General features: G+C 35.5%; 1 protein-coding gene across 7 annotated transcripts in view; it reads right to left on the reverse strand.

Moving 5' to 3' along the window:
• Positions 1 to 2,006: 2,006 nt before the first annotated feature.
• NADK2 (NAD kinase 2, mitochondrial) overlaps positions 2,007 to 12,611 on the reverse strand; it is a 42,561-nt gene continuing 31,956 nt past the window's right edge. For all 7 annotated transcript variants that reach the window (XM_026506822.4, XM_026506821.4, XM_026506825.4 and 4 more), the window contains 4 exons: positions 8,538 to 8,593; positions 8,359 to 8,412; positions 6,100 to 6,223; positions 2,007 to 4,026 (listed from right to left, as the gene is read on the reverse strand). In XM_026506822.4, the coding sequence (XP_026362607.1) occupies positions 3,888 to 4,026; positions 6,100 to 6,223; positions 8,359 to 8,412; positions 8,538 to 8,593 (373 nt within the window). In that variant the 3' untranslated portion in view covers positions 2,007 to 3,887. The remainder of the gene's footprint in view (positions 4,027 to 6,099; positions 6,224 to 8,358; positions 8,413 to 8,537; positions 8,594 to 12,611) is intronic.

Below are 12,611 nucleotides of genomic sequence, written 5' to 3' on the forward strand. Positions count from 1 at the left end.
ATTTCTCTTTCTGCTGCTTCGTTATTTGTGTACAGAAATGGAACACATTTCTGTATATTGATTTTATATCCTGTGACTACTGAATTCATCTATCAGTTCTAATAGTTTTTTGGTGGAGTCTAGGATTTTCTATATATAGTATTATGTCATCTGCAAATAGTAAAAGTTTTACTTCTTCCTTGTGGATCTGGATGTCTTCTATTTCTTTCTCTTGTGTGATGGCTGTGGCTAGGATTTCCAGTACTGTGTTGAATTAAGGTGGTGAGGGTGGTGTGAGTTTTTATCATGAATGGACATTATACTTTGTCAAGTGCTTTTTCTGCATCTGTTGAAATGAGCATATCATTTTTATCCTTTTATTGTGATCAGTCGTGTTAATTAATTTGTGAATATTGAGCCACCCTTGCACCATGGGTGTAAATCCCACTTGATCATGACTTTTTTCATTGTATTGCCTGTCAGTTTACTATTATTTTGTTGAGGATTTTTGCATCTGTGTTCATCAGGTATTGGCCTGTAAATCTCTAGCCAGACTTCTCAAAAAACAAAAACAAAAAAATCACAGATGAGAGAGGAGAAATGACAACCAACTTTTTTGTGCTGTATCTAGTTTTGGTATCACAGAATGAATTTAGAAGTTTTCCTTCCTATTTCTTGAATAGTTTGAGAATAGGTATTAACTCTTCTTATTAAATGTTTGGTAGAATTCACCTATGAAGCCATCTGGCCCTGGACTTTTGTTGGGAATTTTCTATTCCTGATTCAATTTCATTACTGGTAATTGGTCTGTTCAAATTTTCTATTTCTTTCTGCTTCAGTTTTAGTAGGTTTTATGTGTCTAGGAATTTATCCATTTCTTCTACGTTGTCCAATGTGTTGGCATGTAATTTTTCATAATATTCTCTTACAATTGTATTTCTGTGGTGTTGGTTATTTCTCCTCTCTCATCTGTGATTTTTTTGTTTTTGTTTTTTGAGGAGTCTGGCTAGAGATTTATCAATTTTGTTGATCTTTCCAAAGAACTAGGTCCTGGTTTCATTGATTTTTTTTTTTTTTTTTTTTTAGTTTCTATATCATTTCTTTTTTTTTTTTTTTTAAGATTTTATTTATTCGACAGAGAGAGAGACAGCCAGCGAGAGAGGGAACACAAGCAGGGGGAGTGGGAGAGGAAGAAGCAGGCTCATAGCAGAAGAGCCTGATGTGGGGCTCGATCCCGGAACGCTGGGATCACGCCCTGAGCCGAAGGCAGACGCTTAACGACTGAGCCACCCAGGCGCCCCTCTATATCATTTATTTATTTCTGCTCTGATTTTTGTTATTATTTCCTTCCTTCTGCTGGTTTTGGGTTTTGTTTGTTCTTTTTCTAGCTCCTTTAAGTGTAAGGTTAGGGTGTTTGAGCTTTTTCCTGCTTCTTGAAGTAGACCTGTATTGCTATAAATTTCCCTTAGAATTGCTTTTGCTGCATCCCAAAGATTTCTTGGTTGACCCATTCATTGTTTTAGTAGCATGTTATTTAACCCTGTATTTATGGTCTTTCAGATTTTTTTTCTTGTGATTTCTAATTTCATTGAATTGTGGTTAGAAAAGATGCATGGTAGGATTTCAGTCTTTTTTAATTTGTTGAGACTTGTTTTGTGAGAATGTTCCATGTGCATCAAGTGATTCTTTGATACAAAATTTGTTAACTGATTCTAATGATTTTATATTCTTTTGATACTTAAAAGTGAAATGAATGGAAATTCTTTATACTTGAAGGCTAGTAAAAACATTTAATATGATTGGGGCTATGAATATAAATACATGTGAAGCATCAAAAATAGTAAGCTTTGCTTTGCTTATACAATAAGTAAGTCCTAGTTCTGTGTGAAATATTAGCAATGAATGAAGTCAGCAGGGCACAGCAGTGGAAAAGACCTGAAACATAACATTTTAGGAGAATCTTGTTTTCTAATAATGATGCTGTAAGAGTTAAGGAAACAAATGTAGTTAAAAAAAAAAAGATAACACTAGTTTAATTATGTTTATTCACAAATAGTTGCCATCAAAAGGTTAACTCATTCATAAAAACATTTCTTCTGTTGTAATATCCTTTGCCTCTTCTCTCTTCCAAATAAATCCCCACCACATAGCAGAAATGTTAAAAGTTATACTGCAAAGGGAGAAAATTATATTTTAAACCTTTAAAATATGGCTTATGAAAAATTCTACAGAGCATGTTGCCTATTAATATGTTACATATTAACAAATGAATGGTACCATTTTGGACAATCAGATTTGCTCGATATAAAGATGGAGCTGGAATTTTTGTTAAGAAGGTATTTAAACCTCTTAAGAGTTTTTGTAAAGAACTGAAATCCCATACTATAAAGTGTTATCTTCAATCATTTTAAATCAAGCCAGAAACTAGATCCAGCTGGGAAAACATTTTTTTTTTTTTTTAAATGCATCATGTAAACACTGCTCTGAGGGTCTGTGCAGATACTCTTAGAAAAGAAAAACAGATTCTTGTTCTGGATATACATCAAAACCTAGGTTACCTTTGTATAACATTTAAAATTTGACAAGAACATGTTAAATGTTGGCAAAACTAATAGCACAATTATACATTCTAGCTTTCACAGATTTGAGCTCACAGGGCTCCAGTTCTATTAGGAAAGAGTCTTTCATTCATCGTGTATACCCAGCATCTGACACAGTACATAGCACAAGGTACGTGTTCAATAAATATTTCCATGTTGAATATAATTTTTTAACAGCAAATGAAAAAAAGATACAACTCTGAATAATGGCATGAGAATACCAGTTGTCTCATGATGCAATAGGTGCTTTTTGTAAAAATTCTAGGATTACTTATAAGTAGATCAAGAATTAGATAATCTCCTCTCAAACTAAAGGAACTCTCATGGTGGGGGTACAGGGAGCTAATGTGTGAAACATGGAATATTAGCTAGGTGAAAACTACCATGATATTAAAAGTAAGGCAGTTCCAAAATTAATGTTTTACATATTTATTAAAGAATCATTTTCCGACAATGCTCCTAATACTATATGGTAAAACCTTTGACAAATATTTTCAAATTCCTCATGTCTAATCAGCTCATCCTTTTAGTCTTTGATTCCATGTTAGAGTTTTAAACATGGAAGAAATCTATTAAGACTCAAAAGCATTCAAAAAAACAAAAACAAAAAAACCTATGACCTAAAATAGCTATCGGATAATAATTTGTAACAGTATCATGATTTTGTCCAGATATACTTTATTTCACCCAGCACTGTCAAAATTAACCTGAAAGTCAATTATTAAATGAAAACATGGATAATTTCAAAAATGATTGAACTTAAATCAATAAAGAGCCATAATATTGTACTCTGAAATTAGAAAATTCTAAGCGTATATAAAAAACACATTTACCTACTTCAATTAGGTCAATGTCAGGATTTATCAAAATTCTCCATCAAAATTTTTTAAAAATCTTGATTTTTAGGTACTATAAAAAATATACACTAACCAAATGATATGTGTTTGGTCTGACCAATTCCGCAGTTAGGAAAGGGAAGGAAAAAAAAACTTGTACATTTAATCCTTTATTTGAGCCTACCTCTCTGAAAAGATATCAGTACTCTTGGATACCAACTATAAACGATATAGAAATTCCACTGGTATCAATTCTAATCAGTTTAGTCCATCCATTTTCTAACACAGTGAACGATCTTTTCTACCCGAATCCAAAGGAAGAACAATGCAGATCTCACTTTCTTGGTCACCTTTGAAGCCCGGGGCCAGCCAGTCTTGATAATAACCAAAGATGTAGCTTTATGAGTGGTAGTCTGTTTCTGCAGTGGAAGCATTTTCCCAGTAATCAAAATTTGTCATCTGAGGAAATCTTTCATTGTTCTAGAAGCACAGTTCGAAGCTCATCTTCTTTATTGATCATCATTGAAGCAATTGCTCCATCATTAAACTCAAAAGAAGTACCTCCATCCACAACCATGCAGGCATCCCAACAACGAGAACGAACACACACCCTGAGCAGAAAGAAACAGCTCATTAAATGTTAAGTTTTCTTAACCTTGAATTATGGTTTCTTTGAAACCCTTAATTTTTATTGAAACTGGCAGCATTTGGCCTTGATTTTTAAAAATCAAGTTGTTCTTTGATTTGAGAGAGTAACAATGTAAATATGTGTACATTACCAAAATCTAATGTTCAGGATAGCTCCATTCACCCAAACAGTTATGAGAGAACAAGTTCAGATTTGATGGAACTCACAGGCTTTTTCATATGAAAAAATGTTATTACTATTACAATACTGAACAAGAATGTGACCATTTTCAGATAGCTTTTACTTAAGTATAACACACGAAGAGGCACAGATCTGTAGTGTACAGCTCAACGAACACATCTGGGTACTCATTCGTCACCCAAATCAGGAGTCAAATGTTCCCCAGTGGCCCCCTCACTGCCACTGGCCCCGCTCTTTCGTACACACGCACTATCCTAATGTCAGTCACCATAGTAGTAATAGCTCTGTTTGTTCTTAAACGTTATATAAATGGAAGAATAGGTCAGCTGTGTCTAGCTTTCCTTTGCTTAATAATATACTTGTGAAAGTTATCCATGGTTATTACCGGTAGTAGTAGTACGTTCATTTTCATTGCTGTATGAAAACACTTCCATTGTATGAAAATACCAAAATGGATGGTTCCCTTCTATTCACTGACACCTGCGTTTTTGCTATGGTAAGTAGTGCTGCTATGTATATTCTTGAACATCTTTTGTTGCAGACATTTGTGTATATACATTGCTGTTGGACATGCACCTAAGAGTGGAACTGCTGGCTCACTGCGTGTGCTAGATTCAGCTTTGGTAGGTAACCGCCAAACAACTTTCCAAACTACTCCTAACAATATGTAGCTTGCAGTTACTCCCACCTTACAACAGCTAGCATCTCAGCTCTTCTGGCGAGTGTATATGGTAGCAGAATATGTAGTTTTAATTTGCATTTCCCACATGAATAATAAGGCCAAGGGTCTTTTTTATACACTTAACCATTTGGATACCTTCTTCTGTGAAATGCCTGTCCAAAACTTTGGCAGTTTTTCTACTAAGCTGCCTTTTCTTATGGAGTTTGTAGGAATTTTTATAATATTCGGGACAGAAGTCCATTGTTGGATATAGGTACTGCAAATATCTCACTCCGTGGCTTGCCTTTTTTTCCCTTAATGTTGTCTTGATTAACAGAAGTTCTTAATTCTAATATAGTTCAATTTGTCAATCTTTTGTTAAGTGCTTTTTAGGACATGTTTAAGAAATATCGTCCAACTGCCAAAGTCATGAAGCTTATTCTGTTTAAATAAGCAAAAATTTAAATGTCTTTGTCATCTCACCTAAACTGAGTATAGATTTATTGAGTAATCAAAATTAACTCTCAAATGAGTAAAATGAGTTTCCTTGAGTGTTTTTCCTAGAAAAAAATCAACAGTATTTTCAAAAAAGAATTATGTACACTATATAAGCAGGAATTCAAAATTAAACCATTCCTTGCCTGCCATGAGACAGATGACATTTTTTTCAGTTTTTTTGGTTCAGAAAATTGGACAATCTTTACAAAATAAATTATATATTTTTTTATATCCACCCTTCCAAAAAAATCAAATCTGATAGATATGGGAAAGGGGGGGTCACTTTTAGGGAAAAGGTGACAGAAATGAGTCGTTTACTGCTATACAACTGAGGTTTTATATGAATATTTATCCTGCTTTTATCCCATAGCATATGAAAAAAAGTTGGTTTCCAGTTTTAAGTGATAATTTGATCTTCTTGTGTCTTAATATATTCAAACAACAAATCCACATCACCTACTTAAATAATTATGCCCCTTCTAGTCACTTACAGTTTCTCTAAAGTGGTACAGTATGTTAGAACGGAAAATACCATTCTCACCAGGGTACAGCATGACACCTCATTAGTTCCACGAGTTCTATACCTTTCCTACCAGATTAAGTTTGAGTGCATTTCATCAAACTGCATACTTTAAAACCAAGACTCCTTTATAATTACATGAAAGCACAGTCACAAGTCAGCCTTTGGAAGCTTACTTTGAGGTGAAGCAACGCTGACGACTGCTGGAGAAAACTCTGTTTGCTATTGGTTCTCGAATACTGAAAAGTATTTTTGGTTCTTCTGGACTGTAGAGCAGCGATTCATTATATTCATTTGTTACTATACAGGAAAAAAGTATTAGCGCATTCAATGAAAGATGGTCACTTCTGAGAAGTGCAAAATGAAAAACGAACACGAGCCTATCCCCAACTTAAAAGCAACTCTGTTCCAAAGGTCTGTTTGGCATCAAGTTTCTTGGAACTCACAACGCATTCCATTAAAAACAAAAAAACTTATGATGATTAGGTTCCAAGATTAGGCCATCAAAGCCTGTATCAATCACAATATAGCAGAAATAGACATACGGGGGGTGGGCTACAAAACCAGTAATTAAACAGAAGGAAGAAACTAGTATCTTGAGGCATTCAAACGGAACTTGAGCTCCAACAGTCTCCCTTCCAAAATACCATGTCCAAGTGTTCATAAGTTAATTGTCTTGATATAAAATGCAGTCTTAAGCAATGACAGGCAATATGCTTTGCTTTCTCTTATGAAACTGCGATTACTCAAGATATTTTTAGAAATCTTTGAGTCCTGTTTCTCATAACCAAGAGGCATATAAAAGTTGATAGGAAAGCACAAATTGGTTAAAAACAACTGTACAAAGAAATCAGGCTTGTAAGAATGTTCAGTTGAACACCATATATTAAAACAAATCATGAGACTGTCAGATAATCTAGCTTATTTACCAAAATTTCACTTAAATTATTTGGCTCTTTGAAAAAAAAAATCTAATTCACTCTCAAAAATAAAAATTTGCTTCTCTGGGAATACACACACACACAATGTGCTAATTCCAGGGGCACCTAGCTGGCTCAAGCAAATACATGTGATTCTTGATCTCGGGGTCGTGAGTTTCAGCCCCATGTTGGGCACAGAGAGAACTTTAAAAAAAAAAAAAAAAAAAAGTGCTAGCTCTGAAAGTAGTAGTTCCAAAAATGTCTGTAACAGTGACTGCACCCTGGCATTCACTATTGCTTCTAAGGACAGTCAAAGGAGTAACATTCATTCAATAAAGCAGAAAAATCACTGTATTTTATATATTTTATATAAAACCTTAAGTTTACATGCCTGGTATAAATTTCAGTTGTTTTATATAATTATGTTTTAAGTTAAATTATATAATGAATCAATTACTATAAATACCTAATTTTCCTTTCTTTGACACAGATTTCATGTTAATCTTTTTAGTCTCCAATTGAGAGAGGGAGAAAGTCCATTTTAGAGAGCTGAAAAGGACTTCAGAGATTGAGTCCTGTTTTCAAACTATTAAAGGACCCCAACAAAGGAAGTCTTACTGGAAATACAAAATCTACACATAAATGAACTGACACGGTTATACATGTAAGTAGATGCACTATGAAAAAGTTTGGATTTTTTAAAAAATAATTGAGCTTGAAATCTTAGGATATTCTTCAATTAACAGAGACAGAAAGGAAAGCTTTAGTGTGAAGTCTGTACAAAAATGTTCCTGACAGATGAGATGGGACTTTGGTGAGTTAATTTCATATGCAAATCAAAGAAATGTGTTTTCCAATTTAGGAATTAAAATATTTAGAAAAAAAAATTTAAGAATGAAGTTGAAGAATCCCTATGAATTCATTACCAATCTACTTCAACATCCTCATTTTACAGTCCAGGAAGTAGAGGAATGGAATCAGTCTTGCTCATATTTTTAGTAAGTGACTGGTCTGGGATTGGAGCCCAGGTCTTCAAACTCCCTGATCAGTAGTATTCTTTCCCAATAGGGCCAGTTATCTATCTCAAGGAAACCCTGAAGCAACTGGGCAGGAGTAGGCAGTCGAAAGTTAAAAAGAACATTTTAGTGGATGTGAAGATAAGCATTCACAGCTCAGTGAATTCCATTTCATTCAGAGGCTATTAATGGCATACTGAGTTTAGGTAAGCATTTCCTATTTGCCAGATCTGTATTTTTCTTTATTTTCCTATCCCCCAGGAAATGTTTGTAGTTAACACTGCTTTGACATAAAGGTTATATTTCATAGTTCACAAAAATATATAAAAAGTCCAGCTCTAAATGTATTATTGCTTAAATATACATAAAGGGATATTAAGAGCCTGTTTGAGTCAAAAAAGTACTATGCTTTGCTAATTAGACAAGTAAACTTCACAATAACGTCCTCAAGATGAATGCAGAACTTAGCTGTTAGTAATTATGATTATTAGTCACTGACCTTTCTCTACCAATTCTCTGTTCAATGGAAGACTTAAATTTCCTTGTCGTTTTGCTATTGAAAAAGGAAAGGGGGAAATATCTTGATTAAATATTTTGCGTCATTTATAGCTAACATATAATAAAATATATACATTATATAGCATATAATTGTAACATAATAGCTATTTTGGTACTCACCAATATTTAAAACATCCTCCACAGCCTGAGTCGCAACCCTGTTAATATTGAATGACCTAGAAACAAACATCACATAAGTTCTTTACTTCTAAAAACATACTAAAAATGAAAAAGGAATTACCTACTTAATATACAAAAAACTCTTAGAATTATCAAGAAAAAAACAACCAAAAGACAATAGCCACTTCAGCCAGTTTTACAAAGTAGGCAAAGTACACAAACAGGGCAAAGTACACAAACAGTTTACAGGCCTATATGAAAAAGTGTTCAATTTTACTCCTACTTAAGGAAATACAAATTAAAGACTAATGATATATTGGCATTGGTATCAAAAAAACATTCTCATACACTGATGGGAGTATGGAAGTTGCAGTTGGAGGGCAATTCTGCACTATTAAAATTTAAAGTGAACATATTCTCCAATCTACTAATTTATCCTAAAATATACTTATATTTATAATACACAAAGACATGTACAAGGAAATTTACTGAAACATTGTTTATAATAGCAAAACAACTCATATTCACAGGAAGCAGGTTAAATATATTACTATGTAGATGTTAAAAAGAATAAAATAGAACTGGATATGCTGATAGATAATGGAGATGTTACGGTAAAACCCAAAGGCATTATGTAGTATAAACAAACAGGAAAGTCATATATACCTCATATACATATGGCTGTGCCTGGAGATTAGTATTAGAGATATGAAATGAAAGACTCGCTTTTCATTTGATACCTTTTTGTACTAAAACAGAAAAGATGAGAAATCTTTACTACTGTGTGATGCCTTGCTTAACGACTTAACAAACATCGACACAGACATGAATCACTTAAAAGTAGCTCTGTCCTTAGGTCTACAAAGATGGTTATGGAATGTGTGTGTGTGTGTGTGTGTGTGTGTGTTTTCACTCTTTCCAGTGATTCAGAATTCTGCTGCTGCCTTACAGCTCTTCTCACATGTCCTCAGATAATGACCCACACACACTCAACATAATTCAGTGACTCTTAACCTTTCTGAGGAGGGGGAGTAATCGGTACACTTGCATACCCTAACCTATACCTTTCACATTTTGAGAAATGTGGTGACATTTTGGGCATTCTTTTAATAAAACAGATACACAAATTTTTATATTAAAAATTTAGGGTCATTCACACACCATATCCCTATGCTAAAAAAATCCCAAATCCAGCCATTGCCTATTCTATTCTTCACCATTATCTACTCTCCAATTTCATAGTGCAACCACACCAAGCCCATTCCTGCCTCTGTACCTTTGCTCATGCTTACTATGTGGCATGAAGCAAAATACTTTTAAGGGTCCTGACTCATTGTTTAGTATGAGGTTTGCAATACCTATCTCATTAGAATTACTGCCATGCACTGCAAGGCCAGGCATCTGCGGCACCACCTGGCTCATGGCAAGAACCCAATACTGAATGAAAATATCAAGTGAGGGGCGCCTGGGTGGCTTAGGCGTTGAGTGTCTGCCTTTGGCTCAGGGCGTGATCCCAGAGTCCTGGGATCGAGCCCCACATCAGGCTCCTCTGCTGGGAGCCTGCTTCTTCCTCTCCCACTCCCCCTGCCTGTGGTTCCCTCTCTCGCTGGCTGTCTCTCTCTCCATCAAATAAATAAATAAAATCTTTAAAAAAAAAAAATCAAGTGAAAGAGATGTGCATGAGTTATATTTTAATTCTTCTGAATAGTCACATTATTGGAAGATACTGTTTTACAACTCTAAATTAAAAGTCACATAAAATGAGCTATGTTTATTAGGGTTCCATTGAATTAAAATATTGAAGTTAAGACTTAAGAGAACAAAAGTCTCATACGACTTGATCTAATAGCCCTAGAGCTAGGACTTATTCGGGATACCACAAGACAAGCCAAACTAAGTCCTCTGACTTGGGAGTTAAAATAAGAGGAATTTCCTATGGTTGCAACCTGGATCTCAGCCAGTTCACTGTCCCTTTAGGAGTGGTTTATATTCTACGTCAAAGACAAACTATATGCCTACGATGGTATTGGCACATGATGACTTGTTTCTTAGGTCTACAACCTTCAGCATTTTGACCGTTCCCACTTGAAATCACACATGACTTCCACTAAAGACAATCCCACTGAAAGACATATTAAATCCCCTATCTTAAGCTAGCAAAGCTTTCTCTCTTCACTTAAGAACACTCACCCTTAAGTTGGCTAAGACAGAACGTATGGAGGAGGGGGACTGGCAACAGTCCTAAAAACTAACAGAAATATATGTGATTGAACTCTGTAGTACTTCTCCCAGTGAATGTAGCTAATTCTACACTAGGAAGAGGACAGAAATAACAATGAGACAATTCAGAGACAACTTGCTATGCAACATAACCCTTACCTCCTCTGTCCTGTGGAGGAATTTTTAGAAATGCAAAATGGGATACCTAATCCCCAGACTCTCTGCATGCGTGTGTGTGTGTGTGTGTGTGTGTGTGTGTGTGTACACACACGTGTGGGGGGGGGGAGTGTGTGAGGAGGTGGGGGGATGGAGGGTGTGGAGGGGTGTGTGTGCATAATCAGGCTATCTTCTCCATCCTTTCCTGGCATAAAGCCATGTGACTGAGTTCTAGCTACAGGAATGAAGTCATGCACAACACGTCTAAGCGTGTGTCCCATAAGCCTCCCACAGGTGATCCTCCAGGCTTTTCCTCCTTCTGTGGCTTGATGTATATAAGTAGAGGGACTTCAGGAGTTACGTTTAAAAGATGGTTGAGCCACATGTTGGAAGGAGCCTGGATCCCTGAGTCACCACTTAGAGCTCCACCTCCCAGGGAGGACCCTACTTGGACTTTATAAGAACAAGAAATAAACTTCTATTGTGTTAAGTCACTGAGATTGGGAGTTTATCAGTTACAATAACTATCTTATCCAAAGTTATACATGTCCACATTTCATATTCAAAGCAAGGACTGAGAGGTCACGTAGGAAAATTTCTCTCTCTCTGGATCAAGAATTAAAAGAGTAAAAGAAATAGGCTATTCTGTTCCTTTCTTTCCAGTGATTCCTGAGGTCTACAGTTGAGAGCTAAGTCCAGAACTTAAATCCTGTCTTCAACCATTTATTAGCCACATGGCTTTAGGAAACTGCTGAGACTTGTGAATAATGTTCTATTAATAAAAATAAAATCATTTACTTCCAGAGTATTTTTGAAAATTTAAATAATATATGTAAGCTCAAGACAAAGAAGCAGCTTAGAAATGGTAGTTTGACAAAGTTATTAATGTACAGAAATGTATAGCTTTCCCTCAGCCCTTCTGGCCCCCAGGCTTCTCTTCACTCCCCCCATTTTCTAAAGAGAAAAAGAACAAAAGACGAATGGGAAATGCAATCACAGCAAACGAACGATCAGTAATGGGCGGGAGTAAGGTAGAAGATGTTAGAAGCAAGCAAGCTACGTAGGGCTGAACAGAGAAGAAAGAGGCTGAGTGACTAAGGTGGCAGGGACAGGATATAGTTAGGGACAGAGATTTCTAGACCACAACATCGGAGACAACAGGAGACTTTAATAAGCAACATAGAAAAGACTGAAATCCTAATCTAAGCCATACTTACTCATGTCCAACATCAACACAGGACTCAGCTCTAAGGTGTGTGGCAGTGGAGGGCAGGACTACTTCACAAGCCTAATGGCTCTTACTCTTTATGCTCTTCTTACTACTAAAAGGTGAAAACTAAAACTATCAAAATCACACAGACATTGACACACACCCCAATGCAAAAGTCAAAGCTGATTCACTGCCTTTAAGCATAACCACTATTTCACTAAGATTAGCAAGTTTACCTTGATAATTCTGCAATACAACCTAGTGACACATCTTTGAACTGTAGGAATTCTATAGACAGCTCCCCCTCTGCATTTACAAAGCTGGCAGTCAAAAAGGCCTTGGTTTTGTAGTCAAGCACACCTGTGCTTGTACCCAGTTTCTGACACTAGTTGTGACCTCACCCTAATTATTTATCCTTGCAAAGCCTCAATTTCTACCTTTATAAAACAGGGATACAACTACTTTCTTGCAAGATTTCTGTAAGAATA

The sequence above is a fragment of the Ursus arctos genome, unplaced genomic scaffold (assembly GCF_023065955.2).
Source record: "Ursus arctos isolate Adak ecotype North America unplaced genomic scaffold, UrsArc2.0 scaffold_15, whole genome shotgun sequence".
Classification (NCBI taxonomy): Eukaryota; Metazoa; Chordata; class Mammalia; order Carnivora; family Ursidae; genus Ursus; species Ursus arctos.